The 19099-nt window shown below is 43.8% G+C and overlaps 1 protein-coding gene across 1 annotated transcript in view; it reads left to right on the top strand.

Moving 5' to 3' along the window:
* The first annotated feature begins 315 nt into the window (after positions 1-315).
* Positions 316-19099, top strand: part of LOC126279084 (tRNA (cytosine(34)-C(5))-methyltransferase) — a 73326-nt gene continuing 54542 nt past the window's right edge. Inside the window, exons 1-2 of the mRNA XM_049979543.1 lie at positions 316-805; positions 900-980. Of these exons, the coding sequence (XP_049835500.1) occupies positions 740-805; positions 900-980 (147 nt within the window). The 5' untranslated portion in view covers positions 316-739. The remainder of the gene's footprint in view (positions 806-899; positions 981-19099) is intronic.

Below are 19099 nucleotides of genomic sequence, written 5' to 3'. Positions count from 1 at the left end.
TCAGCACAGAAAGGGATGAACTATGCTGCCATAAAAGTCTTTAATCATTTACCAAATAGCGTTAAAAGTCTGAGAGATTGCCAACCAGCATTTACAAACAAATTAAAATAATTTATCTATGACAGCTTCTTCCATTCAAGAGGAATTTTTAGATATAAGTAGTAATTGTGAAATAAATGATTACATCGTGTAAAGAAACAGTATCTTAAACTGACACGTTCTACGCCATTACAAAATGTCTTATTCATGATCTACGGAACTAATATTAATGTAATGTATATCGTCCTTTCCGTCTTAGACATCATATTTGCATTTTTGCGAGACATTGTGCAAGCACAGACCGCAGAATAATTACGAGTTGGTTTGTTGAACTGAAACATCCCTTGCGAGAGCGTAGCAGTTGTCGTTGAAATGTCTTTCCTAGACCGACACTTGTCGGACATTCAGTAGATTGAAACAGAAGTTCCGCAGCGATTTGTTGAATGCACAGGCTTCTAATCAGGTATCTATGCATACAGATCGCTGCGTGTGGACCGATCAGTGATAAAAATAATTGTGTGGTGGAAAATGTGGTAGCAAATCGGATAACTACCGTCGATGTATTGAACCTAGGAACTACAGCGAAGCAGGCAGTGAAATTGGTCGAACAGTGCACGTGTTTGAATATGTCAATGTGTCTTTGACTTGTGTATGTTTTGTTGATGTGGTAATACTCTTTACCAAAAAGTAAATAGAAGCAATGGGGAAAGCCAGAAAAATGCGGAGAAGAGACTTAAATTTTGCAGAAAAACGAAGAGCGCGTGAGGTAGTCGATGACTTAAGTATTCATACTTGTAGTTGCGCTTCGCTGTACCTGTAATGTAGGCTTGATTGTTTGTTTTGTTTTGTTTATGTTGCAGAATAAATGGGATGCAAATGCACCACGAAGGGAGTACCAGGATATTGTTCGTGAAAATGCAGATTTTGAGAAATATTATAAGGTACTACTGCTTTCATTGTAGTAGTAGTAGTTTTTGTGTGCCTATTGTGCACCGGTATTGCCTGGTTGCCCATAGATCAGAGACATTTCCAGTAACTCGGTCCCTCCCGTATAGCCCTCCCACACTCACGGTAGTTCTTCAGAGCATAACTTTTTTTCTATATTATCGAAAATTGGGACCTAAAATTGATGAAAACTACTAGGTAGAATAATTGTTTAATAGCATTTGAATGTAATTGTGTATCAACATTTTGCGTGGAAAGTATTGTGGCGTAGCATTTGAGAATTCGTTTACAACTTACATTCTGTGTCGGTTTCCCATACAAATGCTGGTTTAGAAACACTCAATTCATTTTAAAGGTATCTCTTGTAAAGATGGTTCTTGAAGGCTCATCTGTATCAGTGCATGCTCCAGCCTAATTCTTTATTGTAACATCGTGCTGGAGAAAGATTTTGGTGTGGAAGCATATTGCAGATTAAGTTAAAATGCATGTACAGTTTGGACACTACCAATTTCAGTTTCTGTTCACCTGTAGTGCTGCATGAGGTGTATGTTAGCTTGAAAGCTGATGATTGTGAGTTGGTGAAGCTAACGAAGATGTAAGCTAAGTGAAAGTTGTGCTAGCAAATTAACTAGTAGCACAGCCTAATGTTCACATCTGTGCCATATTAGAGAATGAAAGGAGGGTCAAATATGTAATTTTACTTATAACGGCACATGAAAGAAACCATCAGTTATGTTATTAGTAATCCAGTATTGATTGGGGAACCAGTCAAAGGAACACAATAAGTCATAGTGTGATAAATCACTTGTAAGTGGGGTGGGGGTTATTAACTTGTTGGTGGTCATTAAGTGCTACGTCGTGACCCTTCCCTTCATTCTTCATATTTTATATGCTATGTGCATACAAGTTAAGTCTGCAGTTTACATGAAGGTTGATTTGAACTGTGCAGGGCTTAAGTATACATGGTCCTATTTGAGTTGATATGCCCTTGATTTTGTCTAAACTTTGAACTGATTAGTTCCATCAGTTTTGGGGAAATCTATAGTTTTAAGTGGGCTCCTAACTACAGTGCAACTCTGCATTTTCCATGTTGACAAACATTGCCACAGGTGAAAAAAGTAATAAGGGGCAAATAATCACTGCGCTGAACAGGGATTAAACCTTCAGGCTTTTTTGATTTCTAACCTTTTATTTAACCACAGAGCCATACACACATGCTCCAGAACACTTGTTTCAAAACTTTGATTGCAGCTTTAGTTTTTAGCAATAATACACGTGTTAAACGAAGCAAACATAGACATCTGGATAGGCTAAAGATTAGTCAGTTATCACAACCTTAATTTCAGATTCATTGGTTGCGTCAAATACTAACCTAATCATCGCTTTTAAATTGGGACATTGGGCTGTGCTACAAATCAGTCTGTTAACCACAGTTGAAATTTTGAGGTGGCTCACTTTAACACTTGTAATCACAGCTGGTAAACAGGATTACTGAAGATTCTGGTACCACCTGTAGATTTTGACTTCTGAAGTCACGAAGATGGATGACACTCCTATTTCAAGCTTATACAATATGGCGACAGTGACGTCACTTTGCACCAGAGAACAGACAAAATATGTATTTGTAGAAATAACACGAAACCAGTGGGAATTTAGGATGGAGAGAAACTAAATGTATGCCAGTTGTAATAATAAAGACTTCCTGAAAGAAATTTTATGTAAAAATGAAACAAATGAAAACTTCGTCACTCAATGAAACCTCAATAAAAATTTTTTAGAAAGAAGTTGATATCGGAAATTTCACAAGAGTTAATATGCTGAAAGTAAGTCCATGATACCACACAAAAAAAGAAAATATGTTCAAAAATTTCAGTTGAGCTGAAATGAAGTCCATGACACCACAAACCCACACAAGGCTTCAAAACCCAGTTTAGGAAATTTCACTTGAATTCAAACTAGGTCAGCTGTATCATAGAACCACACGCAGTTCAGTAAGTGTGGTTTTGAACCCTTATCTTAATCTATATAGATAACAGAATGTCCATGGTACCACAACACCAAAACTTGCTCATATACCTAAATATACTATACCCTGGTCCCAGATGCAGCAACTTTGGTCAGTGTCATGTTTTCTGTACAAGTGTGACACTTTACATACTCAACCATTAAACCGAACAGCTGTAATAATTTGCGGCCAACATGTCACCCCCCATTGTGGCATGCAGTGACTTAACACATGAACCTTGTTGTATCCATAAGTAACAAAAGAGAAACATAAAATTAAATCTTCAGTCATGAACAGCACATCGCACTAATAATTCCAAACCTGAAAATGAATCTGTTGTTCATAACTGCCAATATCTTACTAACTCACTGACAAACCACTACAAAAAATTGAAATATTGTCCCTGCGAACAGCACTAAAGTAACCCAATGGATCACATAGGCCTAGAACACTCGTGAGCAATTTAGAAACAATCCACACTAGGGAGTGCCATTGTGTACTGTGACATGCACTCTGCAAACATGATCCATTTCTAATATGCTGCAGCACTGTTGTCACAAATCAGTTATGCCGCAGGCCAAAGCAGATAGTGGTTCAGCAAACTACAGTTGACCTTAGTAAACAATGGTGTTCATGTTTGCTTTATAGTAACCTGAGGTGAATGCTGTATTTACTCTGATGGCAGTTGCTGTTTAGTGCAGTATGTATTTTCTCTGGTTTTAAACTACTTGATTCTTTGGTGTTTCTGGTTGCTTATTTTTTTTTCCAGTTTTATGTGAAGTATGCAAATGAATGAAGCCTCTTTGTGTTGCAGAACAAGCTTAGTTTGTTTACATGTTTCTGCAAACAGAAGTACAGTTTATATACTAAAGTAAAATCTCTCCCATTTCCATTATAGTATTAATTTAACACAAAAATTGGTGATATGTGTTGCTTTTTGTAGTTTCCCTCCAGTACAAGAATAGATAAATTCTGGGATCAAACTACACTTGAAACAGGAAAAGCAAAAGTTTCTTGAAAAAGAATATGACGATTTCAAATCCTCTTCGCAGCATTTAATAGACTGTCCATGTGATTTATTGACTATTATTGTGTAAGTGCTTCACTGCAAATTACAACCTCTGAGAGTTATACGGGAGGTCCATTAGAATGTGCAGTCTTTGTAGGAAAGAGACTGTTAAGATCTCTCCATTTCATGTTAGGATTGTTATTTCAGTAAGTTGCTCCGTAGTTTCTTTACATAACTTTATGTCATTGCAAAGTATTTTGTGATGTTTTCATTTTTAGATACAAGGATACCACACTCTTGCAACCAGTTCAAATTATGCTTTTGCAAAACAGGAGAATAGGCTGCTTCTGTTATCTTCACAAAGAACATCACCAATTACAAAAAATGGATGACAGCTTTTCTTTCCAGAAGGCTCATTTGTGATTCCATCATCTCCAATTTTCTATAATTGGTTTTAGAAAATTTGAGCAGTCTCATCCCCAAGTTGTAAGTCTACGTTTTGCTTCAAGATGTGTTTAGTAGCACGTTTAATTATATGAGAATCTCGTCACTCGGTGTTGACTTCGGATAACAGGCAAAATTAGATGAATCTCCACAGGAGACATTTCCTCTTGTCAGGTCATCGGAGAAAAGTACATTAATTGAAATTAATTTAATTTTATACATATAAAACTGAACAAAACTATGTTAAATTAAGCTACATATGAAAACCTGCAAATCTTTACCGATTTGCTGGGAGTAATGCGGTATCAGATCCTTTTAATATTTAGCTACATACAAACTTTGATATAGTACTGATAGATTATGTAGCAGAAGGGTTGAAAGGAAAGGATGAGGGAGGGAGGAAAATTGCTAGCACGGTTTAGAAGGAGTTATGGAAAAGTTGCCTTGGACCCCTCGTGAGGGGCAACTTATGGAGCAGTATGAGAAGGAAAGACTGATTTTTGGTGCCAATTTGGGGGGGGGGGGGGGGGATTTCGCCAGCAGTCAGTCTTTCTTTCTCATCGTGTCCAATAAGTCTCCCTGATCCAGGATTCTGGGTGATGTGACTTTTCCATAATTCTCCCCATTTCCTAAACCTCGTCAATCATTTTCCTTCATTTCTTTTCCTTTCCCTTCAACCCTTGTGCCAGGAGGAGGAGCCACGAGTTCTGAAAGCTTATGCTCTTTCTTATCTTTTACGTGTTTTTTCAGCTGCTGCCGCCTAGAGAGTAGATGTTTTATCCATCCATATTATATTTTTATATTCAAATGATTATTTTCATTGATATTCAAATAAACTCTGTATTAGCAAGGCAGTGGCATCTCTTGGGCTACAAAGAAACTACAGAGCCAATTTCTTAACTCCATAGCAATTCTTGAAGGAATCTGTTGGTGTCCTAAGTCTTGATGGAAGTGCTAAGTATGCGATTTCATTATGCCTTACAGTTGGCTTAGAATATACACAATCATGAATCCATATAAATTTATGTTGCATACAAAGCTCTTCAACTTTTACATTTATTCGTGTCATGTTGCAATGTATTGAAATATCCAACACGTGAAACTTAACGATTTATGGGCAAAATGTCGTTTTACAGATCTTTTTCCTCCAGTAATCTTTAATTAAATATTTGCCATTCATTAGTTGTTTGTATCTGAGGATATTATCTCATTATGTCCCTTGTAAGTAGAATAATAAGGAAATTTGCAGTATTTTTGGGGTGCCTGAAGAAAGGGCTTGCCCCCCCAAGGGCCCCCCCCTGCCCCCCTCCCCAAACCATGCTTTACCAAAGTAACTTTAGTTTAATACTTGCCATCATTGTGGCAGTTATATTATTCAATGTTATATGAAAAAAAATAATGCAGCTGCATCTGAAAAGACTAACAAGGCTGTAGGCGAAAAACCTTTGTAATTATAAAGTGTTGGTCCAGATGTAACAGGAGCTTTAACTTTGATGAAATTTCCATGCCAACTACTATTACAGTTGTGTATATTCCATATTTCCCAGTCACAGCCAGGAATTTTCTTCCAGATTTCTTTAATTGGTGTTGATAAATATTCACGCTATATGTTTCCATATTGCCACTGACAAGTCAGCCGCAGTATTCTTCAATTGATAGTGTGTTTTGGCAAAAATAAAAGGGAAGCAGAATATACAATAAATCTTTTAAACACCGTAAAAGTACCACATACCAGTATGCCAGTAAGGATGTACCCAACAATGTCTTTTAGACTTTAGTTGATAATCTTTAAGTTCACTAAAGTCAGAACACCTTCATCATACTAAGATAACATGTTGTCACAGTAATAATGCTGAACTACTTCTATAGTAGGAGATGGCTATGGATTCACTTTCTCAGTTTGGTGATCTCACTGTCTAGAGACTGTGATAAACCAGCATTGGTGTTAATTGTTTTTAATTACATTTACATGTCATTCCCTTCAGGGTCACACTCCAACCCTCTTTTTTCTAAGGGGTGTCTTATTCTATTAATATTTTTTTCTCAAAATGCAGCTTGTATATTTACCAATTTTGGTTGAAATTGCTTTAGTTGTTCCAGAACTATGCTTTAAATACCCCCCTTATATGTGCTGATGTACCTCACCCATTGTGTGTATGGCAAATGAGTTCCACAACTTTTATAGGAGCTTGAAACACACGTTTTTTTGGCTTGAATTGCTGCTCTCTGCACAGTAATTTGTGTGTAAGGGGAGCACCTTCATATACTTCTACTACTACATCAGTGGGACTCATAATTTTACAGGGAAAATTATCGTAAACAGACATAGTTCTGACAAGTTATTCACTGTTTTTGAAGTTTTTTGAAATGTTTTGTCATTGTCTTGACCTTATAAAACAAAGGCACTTATCCTGACTGAGACTAGTGTGCTTTAGTAGTAAATTAGCAGAATATGCAGAGCTCTGTGCGATCAAGAAGGCACTAGAACACATGAGAATTGTTGGGGTAGAGAAGTTTCTTGTCTGCACAGCCTCTCTTAGTGTTCTGCAGGCTATTCAGCAAATGTTCCCAGTAGGTAAGATAGTTCACACTATACACCTCCTGAACAGGCAGAAGAATGGGGTGGCCTTCTGTTGGATCCCTGGACATGTGGGAATCAAGGGGAATAAGGAAGCAGACAGACCAGCAAAAGCAGCATGCCAGTGGTAAAGGCAGTGGCTGGAAGTGGACAACAGCAAGCTGCAGTCGGTCAGACTGACTATTTGCTCGTGGAACACTTACTTTCAAACTCCCAGAAAGGATGAAGTGGTCTTTACTTGCCTTTCTATCTGACACTGCCCAGTAATGCATACCTACCTTCTTCAGCATGAAGACCCATCAGAATCCCCCTGCGGGTTCGGGGGTTAGAATAGGCCCGCGGTATTCCAGCCTGTCGTAAGAGGCGACTAAAAGGAGTCTCAAACTTTTCGGCCTTATATGATGGTCCCCTGTTGGGTTTGACCTCCATTTCTCAAAATTTTCCGAAGAGAGAGCCGATTGGGTAAGGGCGCCTTACTTGGTGCATTGTGTCCATCTTGCGATCAGACCTTTCGCCAGCTTATACACCGTTGAACTGCAGTCCTGTTTGCTCTCCATCTCTTGGGCATGACTGTTTCTGCGTGCAGATAACACCTTGCACTGTGCAGTGCCTCTTTCTGCACCGACGGCGACCATGGACCACATGTACCCTGTTGCTTGTAGCCCCCTGACAACATAGGGATCGCTCTACTGATGCCTGCGCCGTTAACTCCCCATGTATGCCAAGGAGTAGATGCCTATCCTCCTGGGGTATCGGGCCTCCCGGCAACGGCCATCCTGCCAGGTGGCTCTTGCCGTGGCTGGGTGGTGCCCATGGGGAGGGCCCTTGGTCGGAGTAGGTGGCATCAGGGCGGATGACCCGCAATGAAGCGTGGTACATCGTCTCTCGCTGGTGGCCAGCCGCCAGCAGTCTCTAAGCGTTCTTGGGCTCAGTTTAACACTCAGAAGTACGATCCGAAAACGTTCCCCTCCCTGGCCACACCGTGGGAGGAACGTAAGTCTCAGGATGGCAGTAGCAGTTATTCGCTCCGCTTCTTAGTTTGTACGAGGGTTGATGGGGAGTCTTTTCTCTCCACAAAGCCTCAGTTCATCATCGAGCATTTAGAGGACAAGTTTGGGGAGGTGGAGGGCTTGTCAAACATGCGCTCTGGGTCAGCCCTGATACAAACGGCATCCTCTGCCCAGTCACGACGGTTACTCGCTTGTGACAAGTTGGGGGATGTTGCCATTACGATCACACTCCATAAGAGTTTAAATATGGTCCAGGGAGTTATTTACCATAGGGATCTTCTTTTGCAGTCTGATGAAGAGCTGCGCGCCAATTTAGTGCGCCGAGGTGTACATTCCGTCCGGCGCGTTCATCGGGGTCCGAAGGAAAATCTGATTGCTACCGGTGCCTTCATCTTGGCCTTCGAAGGGGATACATTACCGGAAAAAGTCAAGGTGATGGTCTACCGATGTGACGTTAAGCCCTATATCCCTCCCCCAATGCGGTGCTTTAAGTGCTGGAAGTTCAGCCATATGTCTTCTCGCTGCACTTCCAGCCTCACATGTCGAGATTGCGGACGCCCATCACATCCCAATACTCCATGTGCCCCGCCTCCCATCTGTGTCAACTGCGGGGAGCACCATTCACCTTGCTCGCCAGACTGCCAAATTTTCCAGAAAGAGCGTAAAATCATGGAATACAAGACCCTGGACCGACTAACCTATACTGAGGCCAAAAGGAAATACGACCGACTCCATCCTGTGAGAATGACATCTTCCTACGCTGCTGCAACAACAGCTGTGCTAGCCCCGTCTGTTTCACCACTTGTGGCCGGATCGACGAGTAGTAAAACTCCTCCTGCCCCCTCGCCAGTGGGGGGCTCTACCCACCGGATTGCTCCTGCGCCACCTACCTCAGGAGCAACACCATCCCACCCATCGGGGATGTCCGTCCCCACTTCTAAGCCGGAGAAGTGTCCAACTTCTTCGGCTTCTCACGCTCGCAAGGGGTCCCTTGGGCCCCTCCCTTCCCAGGTTTCCGCCAGCGAGAAGCCTGACGACCGACAGTGGCGTAAGTGCCCGCAATCAGCTGGTCGTAGGGCTTCACGATCCTCCTCCGTCCCGGAGACTGAATCGGTGAAGCCCTCCCAGCCGGTGCGACCCAAGGAACAGCGTGAGAAACCCAAGAAGAGCTCTCAGCCCAAGGAACTCGCGGTGGCAGCCATCCCACCGCAACCTTACAGCTCTGCGTCTGAGGATGCGGTGGTGATTCTGGCGTCCGCTGAGGACCTCGATCTCGCCGGTCCATCAGACGCCATGGAAAGCACTATCACAGGTGCTAAATCCGAGGCAGCAGGTGACCCAGTGGCGTAATCTCCCTTCCCAGTCCCATCAAGCCTTTCTCAGCCATGGACAACACCATCCTCCAGTGGAACTGCAGCGGTTTCTTCCACCATCTAGCTGAGCTCCGCCAACTTATCAGCCTTCACCCTTTCCTCTGCATTGCTCTGCAGGAAACTTGGTTTCCAGCAATGCGAACCCCCGCCCTCCGTGGCTATCGGGGTTATTATAAGAACCGGGCGGCTTATCAAAGGATGTCTGGTGGCGTCTGCATATATGTCCTGAACTCTCTTCACAGCGAGCCTGTACCTCTCCACACACCTTTAGAGGCTGTTGCTGTTCGGTTGTGGACGCCACAGGCTGTTACCGTCTGCAGTCTTTACCTTCCACCGGATGGTGATGTCGCGCAGCATGTCCTGGCTGCTCTGATAGCTCAATTGCCTCCACCTTTCCTGTTACTGGGCGACTTTAACGCCCATAACCATCTGTGGGGTGGGTCAGTGGCAACAGGTCGAGGCGCCATCGTTGAGCATTTATTGGCGCAGCTCGATCTCTCGATCTTAAATGATGGTGCCTTCACACACTTCAGTGTGGCGCATGGCACATACTCTGCCATTGACCTTTCCATCTGTAGCCCTAGCCTCTTACCGTCTGTCCAATGGAGAGTGCATGACGACCTATGTGGTAGTGACCACTTTCCGATCTTTCTGTCACTGCCACAGCGTCAGTCTTATGGGCGCCTTAGCAGATGGGCTATGAATCAGGCTGACTGGGACTTGTTCTCCTCCACTGCCGCTATTGAGCCTCTCTCTAACAATGCCATTGATGCAGTGGCTCAATCGGTCATTACTGCCGCCGAATCTGCTATTGACCGTTCTTCTGGGTCCCTTCGGCGGCGGACTGTGCCTTGGTGGTCGCCTGAGATCGTTGAAGCGATTAAAGCTCGCCGGCGGACATTCCAGCGTCACAAGCGACATCCCTCAATCGACCACCTTATCACCTTCAAATTGTTGCGTGCGCAAGCCCGCTACATTATCTGCCAACGCAAGCATGAGTGCTGGGAGCGGTATGTGTCCACCATTGGCCTCCATGTCACTCCATCGCAGGTCTGGGCCAAGATTCGCCACCTCTATGGCTATCGGACCCCTGTCAGTGTCCCTGCGCTCTCACTGAATGGAGCAGTTTGTTCTGACTCCGACGTCATTGCAAACCGCTTGGAAGAGCACTTTGCTATGAATTCCACTTCTGCCAACTACCCCTTGGGCTTCCGCTTCATTAAGAAGCGGATAGAATGTCGGAGTCTTTCTTTTCGCACTCACCATCCTGAATTGTACAATGTTCCATTCAGTGAGTGGGAATTTCGAAGTGCCCTCGCCGCTTGTCCTGATACCGCTCCTGGACCAGATAGCATCCACTCTCAGATGCTGAAACACTTTTCAGTGGACTGCCAGCAATGCCTCCTCGATCTTTACAACCGCATTTGGGTCGAGGGTGAGTTTCCATCGCAATGGCGGAAAAGTCTTGTTGTCCCCATTCTGAAACCAGGGAAAAACCCTTTGGAGGTGGACAGCTACCGTCCCATTAGCCTCACCAACGTTCTTTGCAAGTTGCTTGAACGGATGGTGAGCTGGCGCTTGAATTGGGTATTGGAGTCTCGAGGCCTTCTGGCTCCGTCTCAGGGTGGGTTTCCGTAAAGGCCGCTCCGCCGCCGACAATCTGGTGAGCCTGGAGTCGGCCATCCGTACTGCCTTTGCCCGCCGTCAGCATCTGGTTGCTGTCTTTTTTGACATGCGGAAGGCGTATGATACGACATGGCGTCATCACATCCTTTCTACGCTTCATGGATGGGGTCTTCGGGGCCCTCTGCCGATCTATATCCGCAATTTTCTGTCGTATCGTACCTTCCGCGTGCACGTCGCAGCCTCATATAGTTCCTCCCAAGTCCAGGAGAACGGTGTGCCATAGGGTTCTGTTCTCAGTGTGTGTCTGTTTTTAATAGCTATTAACGGGCTCGCTGCGGCCGTGGGAAATACTGTCTCCGCTTCCCTGTATGCTGACGACTTCTGCCTTTACTACAGCTGTATTGGTATTGCAGCTGCTGAACGTCAGCTACAGGGCGCAATCCGCAAGGCGCAGTCTTGGGCTGTAGCGCATGGTTTTCAGTTTTCCGCAGCCAAGACCTGCATTATGCATTTCTGCCGGCGACGCACTGTTCACCCGGAGCCGCGGCTTTATCTTGACGGCGAACTTCTTAAAGTGGTGGAGTCACATAGGTTTTTGGGGATGGTTTTTGATGCCCGGTTGACTTGGCTGCCTCATATTCGGCAGCTTAAACAGGCGTGTTGGCGGCATCTAAATGCTATGCGATGCCTGAGCCACACCAGGTGGGGCGCTGACCGATCTACTCTCCTACGGCTTTACCAGGCGTTAATCCAGTCCCGTCTGGACTACGGGAGTCTGGCTTATGGCTCAGCATCCCCATCTGCGTTGCGGGTGCTGGACCCAATCCTCCACAGCGGGATATGCCTTGCCACTGGTGCCTTCCGAACCAGCCCTGTGGACAGCATAATAGTGGAGGCAGGTGTCCCTCCCCTGCGGTTACGGCACCAACGTTTGCTGGCCGCTTATACTGCCCATGTTTTTAGCTTGCCTGGGCATCCAAACTATCGTCTCCTGTTCCAGCAATCGGTCGTTCATCTGCCAGAACGTCGGCACCGGTTGGGTTGTCTGATCGCCGTACGTGTCAAACAGCTTCTTTCCTAGCTTGGGTGTTTCCCTGTTGCAGCTCCTTTCCGGGCCCCTCTGCGTACACCACTGTGGTGTGTGCCTCGCCCTTGCCTTCGGCTAGACTTGGCACAGGGCCCAAAGGACTCAGTCCCTCCAGAGGCCTTCCGACGCTTTTATTTCATCCTGGCCACGTATCAGGGCTCTGGCGTTGTCTACACTGACGGTTTGATGGTTGCTGGTCGTGTCGGTTATGCACTAACTCTAGGGGACCATTCTGAACAACGTTCGTTGCCGGCTGGCTGCAGTGTTTACACTGCTGAGCTGGTCGCCATCTTTCGTGCCCTAGAGTATATCCGCTCCTGCTCAGGTGAGTCCTTCGTTATCTGTAGCGATTCCCTGAGCGGTTTACGAGCTCTCGACCAGTGTTTCCCTCATTCTCGTCTGGTGATGGCTATCCAGCAGTCCCTGTATACTCTCGCCCGTAGCGGCAGGTCTGTGGTCTTTGTTTGGACCCCAGGCCATGTTGGTATAACAGGCAATGAAACTGTTGACCGCCTGGCGAAAGAGGCCACCAGTGCGCCATCTCTGGAGATTGGCCTCCTGGCGGCTGATTTGCGGGCAGTCTTACGCCGCAAAGTTCTCTCGTTTTGGGATGCTGAATGGCGCGTTCTGACCACCCCTAACAAACTCCGTGCCGTCAAGGACACGACGACTGTGTGGCGGTCATCCATGCGAGCCAACCGCAGGGACTCAGTCGTCCTTTGTCGGCTCCGCATTGGCCACACCCGACTCACACACAGTTATTTACTGTGTCGTGAGGATCCCCCTCTTTGTCGTTGTGGGGCGTCCTTGACGATGGTCCATATTCTGTCGGAGTGCGCCCTTTTAACCGTGCTCAGGCAGACTTTTGCAATGCCTGACACGCTCTCTGCTCTTTTATCAGATGACTCTGCCATGGTGGACTTGGTTTTGTGTTTTATTCGGGCAGGGGGTTTTTATCCTTTAATCTGAGTGTTTGTTTTTTAGTGTTGATTCTGGCTTTTAGCCTCTGATTTTAAACCGAGTTTTTAAAGTGTTCTTGGTGGTTGGCTTTTCCTCTTTTTCTCTACGGTCGGCCAACCACCGTCACACTGTGTGTTTTAATTTTTGTCTGGTCTCTGTCAGAGTATTTCATGTCCTGTTTAGTCTGCTGTCTTTCCTCTTGTTCGTTTTTTATTCTCTTCGGGTGGTTTTAGTTTTTATAGAAAAGGGACCGATGACCATAGTTGTCTGGTCCCTTTAATCCCACAAACCAACCAACCCACCCATCAGAATGCACTGTTTCTGGGGTTACACACACAGTACACCATGACCTGTTTTTAGTATGCTGATAGGAGGGAAGCTTTTGTCCACATAGGGACTTAATCTCAATTTTATGCAATGTTAAAACAATAGCAAGAAATCTGTTGATTTTTATGTGGTGTCAGGACTTCTACACAATTTAATTGGGTGAAGGTTTTATTGTATTTTTGAGTTGCTGCCTTATCCTATTTTTTCCGCAATCAGCTATCCATCTTACTGTCTTCCACCATCTCATTAATTCTTTCAACGTGTGGCAGTGATATGAATAGAACTACTGGAGGAAACTTTGATTTCTGTGGTTGTAGGTTGGCCTTTGCCTTTTGTTTTAACAATAATAACTATTCATTCAGCAGTAGAACAATCTTGTGAAATGGTGCTGATGACCATGCTGTTTAGCACCCAACAATTTTAAACAATCTATCGATTCATCCACCCTCGTGCCAAAGTGAAAAGTAACTCTCACTTTGTGGTCTTGAATTTGGCTGGAGGCTACTGATGTGAAGGCCATGCATGGACTGTCACAATGTGTTGATTATGATGTGATGTAATGCAATGCATTTCAATGTGATGCTCAAGTAAGTGTCCTACGTGCAAGTGTAGAAGATGGATGGATGTCTTCAAGGAACTGGTAAAGCAGGTAGTCATCTCATGAACCATCAGCAGTCACTTTGATGTCAGCATAGCATGAAAAGCATGCTGGATGTAGCATTGTAGTGATATTGTTTTCCACCAGTTTTTCTCTGTGAGGGTGAACAGTCGGCCATATAAAAAGAAACAATTGCCTGTGCTTGCTTATTCTCCCACTCCCTCCTCTCCACCCATGCACTCACTTCTTAACAAATTTATGATTGAGTGTTTTGGCTTATGTATATATTGTTTTGTTTTCCATGCTCCCTTCAGATTTAAATGAAATTGGCAATAAATTGTGCCTTTTTAGTGACTGGAAAATGGCTGTATTTGGTGTACTGCAACCCCTGAAGTCCCTCCATCATAGACTTGTTTCGATAGAGACCACATTCATGAACAAGGGTTCTCAATAATATGGGATGATTTACATAATACTTTTGCTGCTGGTCAACTTGCTGCATTTGAGATGCAGACTTCCATTGGTTCTGATAATTTGTCAGCAAGAGGCAATTATTGCCTTGCTTGATCTTGAACTGATGTTCAAATACCAACAATCATTTGAAAGATTGGTAGCAATTGCAAAATTATGCTTTGAACACAGTAACAGTTTGCTGCAACACATTGTGACAAACTACTTTGATCCTGCCAAAAATTTGTAGTTGATGTGGTTGAATTAATCATAGAAATATTAAACTTTCAGGATAGTATTAGATGTGTTATTGTTGTGGTCTTCAGTCCTGAGACTGGTTTTATGCAGCTCTCCATGCTACTCTATCCTGTGCAAGCTTCTTCATCTCACAGTACCTACTGCAACCTACATCCTTCTGAATCTGCTTAGTGTGTTCATCTCTTGGTCTCCCTCTACGATTTTTACCCTCCACACTGCCCTCCAATACTAAATTGGTGATCCCTTGATGCCTCAGAACATGTCCTACCAACCGATCCCTTCTTCTGGTCAAGTTGTGCCACAAACTTTTCTCCCCAATCCTATTGAATACTTCCTCATTAGTTATGTGATCTTCCCATCTAATCTTCAGCATTCTTCTGTAGCACCACATTTCGAAAGCTTCTGTTCTATTCTTGTGCAAACTATTTATCGTCCATGTTTCACTTCCATACATGGCAACACTCCATACAAACACTTTCAGATATGACTTCCTCACACTTAAATCAATACTCGATGTTAACAAATTTCTCTTCTTCAGAAACACTTTCCTTGCCATTGCCAGTCTCCATTTTATATCCTCTCTACCTCAACCGTCATCAGTTATTTTGCTCCCCAAATAGCAAAAATCCTTTACTACTTTAAGTGTCTCATTTCCTAATCTAATTCCCTCAGCATCACCCGACTTAATTTGACTACATTCCATTATCCTCGTTTTGCTTTTGTTGATTGTCATCTTATATCCTTCTTTCAAGACACTATCCATTCCATTCAACTGCTCTTCCAAGTCTTTTGCTGTCTCTGACAGCATTACAATGTCATCGGCGAACCTCAAAGTTTTTATTTCTTCTCCATGGACTTTAATACCTACTCCAAAATTTTGTTTTGTTTCCTTTACTGCTTGCTCAATATACAGATTGAATAACATCGGAGGTAGGTTACAACCTTATTTCACTCCCTTCCCAACCACTGCCTTTCTTTCGTGCCCCTCGACTCTTATAAGTGCCATTTGGTTTCTGTACAAATTGTAAATAGGCTTTCGCTCCCTGTATTTTACCCCTGCCACCTTTAGAATTTGAAAGAGATTATTCCAGTCAACATAGTCAAAAGCTTCCTCTAAGTCTGCAAATGCTAGAAACGTAGGTTTGCCTTTCCTTAATCTTTCTTCTAAGATAAGGCGTAAGGTCAGTATTGCCTCACGTGTTCCAGTATTTCTACAGAATCCAAACTGATCTTCCCCAAGGTCGGCTTCTACTAGTTTTTCCATTAGTCTGTAAAGAATTCGTGTTAGTATTTTGCAGCTGTGGCTTATTAAACTGATGGTTCGGTAATTTTCACATCTGTCAACACCTGCTTTTTTTGAGATTGGAATTATTATATTCTTCTTCAAGTCTGAGGGTATTTCGCCTGTTTTATACATCTTGCTCACCAGATGCTGGAGTTTTGTCAGGACTGGCTCTCCCAAGGCCATCAGTAGTTCCAATGGACTGTTGTCTACTCCGGGGGCCTTGTTTCTAATCAGGTCTTTCAGTGCTCTGACAAATTCTTCATGCAGTATCATATCTCCCATATCATCTTCATCTACATCCTCTTCCATTTCCATAATATTGTCCTCAAGTACATCGCCCTTGTATAGGCCCTCTATATACTCCTTCCACCTTTCTGCTTTCCCTTCTTTGCTTAGAACTGGGTTTCCATATGAGCTCTTGATATTCATGCAAGTGGTTCTCTTTTCTCCAAAGGTCTCTTTAATTTTCCTGTAGGCAGTATCTATCTTACCCCCAGTGAGATAAGCCTCTACATCCTTACATTTGTCCTCTAGCCATCCCTGCGTAGGAATTTTGCATTTCCTGTCGAACTCATTTTTGAGACGTTTGTATTCCTTTTTACCTGCTTCATTTACTGCATTTTTATATTTTTTCCTTTCATCAATTAAATTCAATATTTCTTCTGTTAACCAAGGATTTCTACTAGCCCTCGTCTTTTTACCTACTTGTTCCTCTGCTGCCTTCACTACTTCATCCCTCAAAGCTACCCATTCTTCTTCTACTGTATTTCTTTCCCCCATTCCTGTCAATTGTTCCCTTATGCTCTCCCTCAAACTCTGTACAACCTCTGGTTTAGTCAGTTTATCCAGGTCCCATTTCCTTAAATTTCCACCTTTTTGCAGTTTCTTCAGTTTTAATCTACAGGTCCTAACCAATAGATTGTGGTCAGAGTCTACATCAGCCCCTGGAAATGTCTTACAATTTAAGACCTGGTTCCTAAATCTCTGTCTTACCATTATATAATCTATCTGAAACATGTCAGTATCTCCAGGCTTCTTCCATGTATACAACCTTCTTTCATGATTCTTAAACCAAGTGTTAGCTATGATTAAGTTGTGCTCTGTGCAAAATTATACCAGGCGGCTTCCTCTTTCATTTCTTAGCCCCAATTCATATTCACCTACTACATTTCCATCTCTCCCTTTTCCTACACTCGAATTTTCGTCTCCCTTCACTATCTGATTAATTTCTTTTATTTCATCATACATTTCTTCAATTTCTTCGTCATCTGCAGAACTAGTTAGCATATAAACTTGTACTGCTGTAGTAGGCGTGGGCTTCGTATCTACCTTGGCCACAATAATGAGTTCACTATGCTGTTTGTAGTAGCTTACCCGCATTGCTATTTTCCTATTCATTATTAAACCTACTCCTGCATTACCCCTATTTGATTTTGTGTTTATAACCCTGTAGTCACCTGACCAGAAGTCTTGTTCCTCCTGCCACCGAACTTCACCAATTCCCACTCTTTCTGACTTTAACCTATCCATTTCCCTTTTTAAATTTTCTAACCTACCTGCCCGATTAAGGGACCTGACATTCCAAGCTTCGATCCGTAGAACACCAGTTTTTTTTCTCCTGATAACGACATCCTCTTGAGTAGTCCCCGCCCGGAGATCCGAATGGGGGACTATTTTACCTCCGGAATATTTTACCCAAGAGGATGCCATCATCATTTAATCATACAGTAGAGCTGCATGCCCTCTGGAGAAATTGCAGCTGTAGTTTCCCCTTGCTTTCAACCGTTCGCAGTACCATAACAGCAAGGCCATTTTGGTTAGTGTTACAAGGCCAGATCAGTCAATCATCCAGACTGTTGCCCCTGCAACTACTGAAAAGGCTGCTGCCCCTCTTCAGGAACCACACGTTTGTCTGGCGTCTCAACTGATACCCCTCCGTTGTGATTGCACCTACGGTACGGCTATCTGTATCGCTGAGGCACGCAAGCCTCCCCACCAACGGCAAGGTCCATGGTTCATGTGGGGGGATTAGATGTGTATCCAACCCAAAGACAAGCACATTCAGTATTTCTAAAAGTTGCTTGTAAAAGGGACATGGAATGTCGTCAGTAACATAATGGAATTCATTTTTATAAATTACTCATGCAGTGTTTTGTTTTATTTACCACCAGGTGGAAAAGACCAGCTTTACTTGATCTTTACTTACATTTGGTTTCTCAGAACATTTCAATCCTTAGAGAACACACACACACACACACACACACACACACACACACACACACACACACACACACACACACACACACACACAGAGAGAGAGAGAGAGAGAGAGAGAGAGAGAGAGAGAGAGAGAGAGAGAGAGAGATTGGGGGGGGGGGGGGTGTCTGGAATGTTTTAAAACATTCTAGAAGGTACATTCTGGCAATTCTTGGGCAATTATAGACTTGATCCCCAGCTGCTTCACTGACTTCCCTTAACCCTTTCATGGGCCATGGGAAATACTTCCCACTAAATATATTTCTTCACTGTGTTTGAAGGTATATGTGTTGCCAATTCTGTATGCTCCTGGCATCTAGTGGCAGCCCGCTGCACCAGCTGTAATTTCTGTTTGTTGTGAAATATAGCCTTCAGGACTGTGGGAGGTATATATCCTACCAAGCAACAGTGTTTTAATGGTTGTTAGAAGTATGGTTACCACTAAAGTAGTTTCTGGAAGGTGCTATAGAAGTATGTATGGTGTATTGAATCGGGGACCTAGAAACGATGGAGACGCTTTGTCCCGCCTTAGCCCTCAGTGGTTCACAATCCCACAACAGGTCACAGCAGTCAACCCACCCCGCCGCCACCCCACACCGAACCCATGGTAATTGTGTGGTTTGGCCCCCAGTGGTCTCCCCCCCTCCCCTCCTCTTTGGGAACGTCTCATACCAGACAAGTGTAACCATGAATGTTTGCCTGGTAGAGTAATTGTGGTGTACGCGTATGTGGAGACAGTGTTTCCGCAGTTATCGCCGACATAGTGTAACTGAGGTGGAATAAGGGGAACCAGCCCACATTTGCTGTGGCAGATGGAAAACCTCCTTAAAAACCATCCACAGGCTGGCC

Source organism: Schistocerca gregaria, chromosome 6 (genome assembly GCF_023897955.1).
Source record: "Schistocerca gregaria isolate iqSchGreg1 chromosome 6, iqSchGreg1.2, whole genome shotgun sequence".
NCBI classification, from domain to species: Eukaryota; Metazoa; Arthropoda; class Insecta; order Orthoptera; family Acrididae; genus Schistocerca; species Schistocerca gregaria.
Note: the sequence above shows the minus strand (reverse complement) of the source record. Positions and strands in the feature narration are given on the sequence as shown.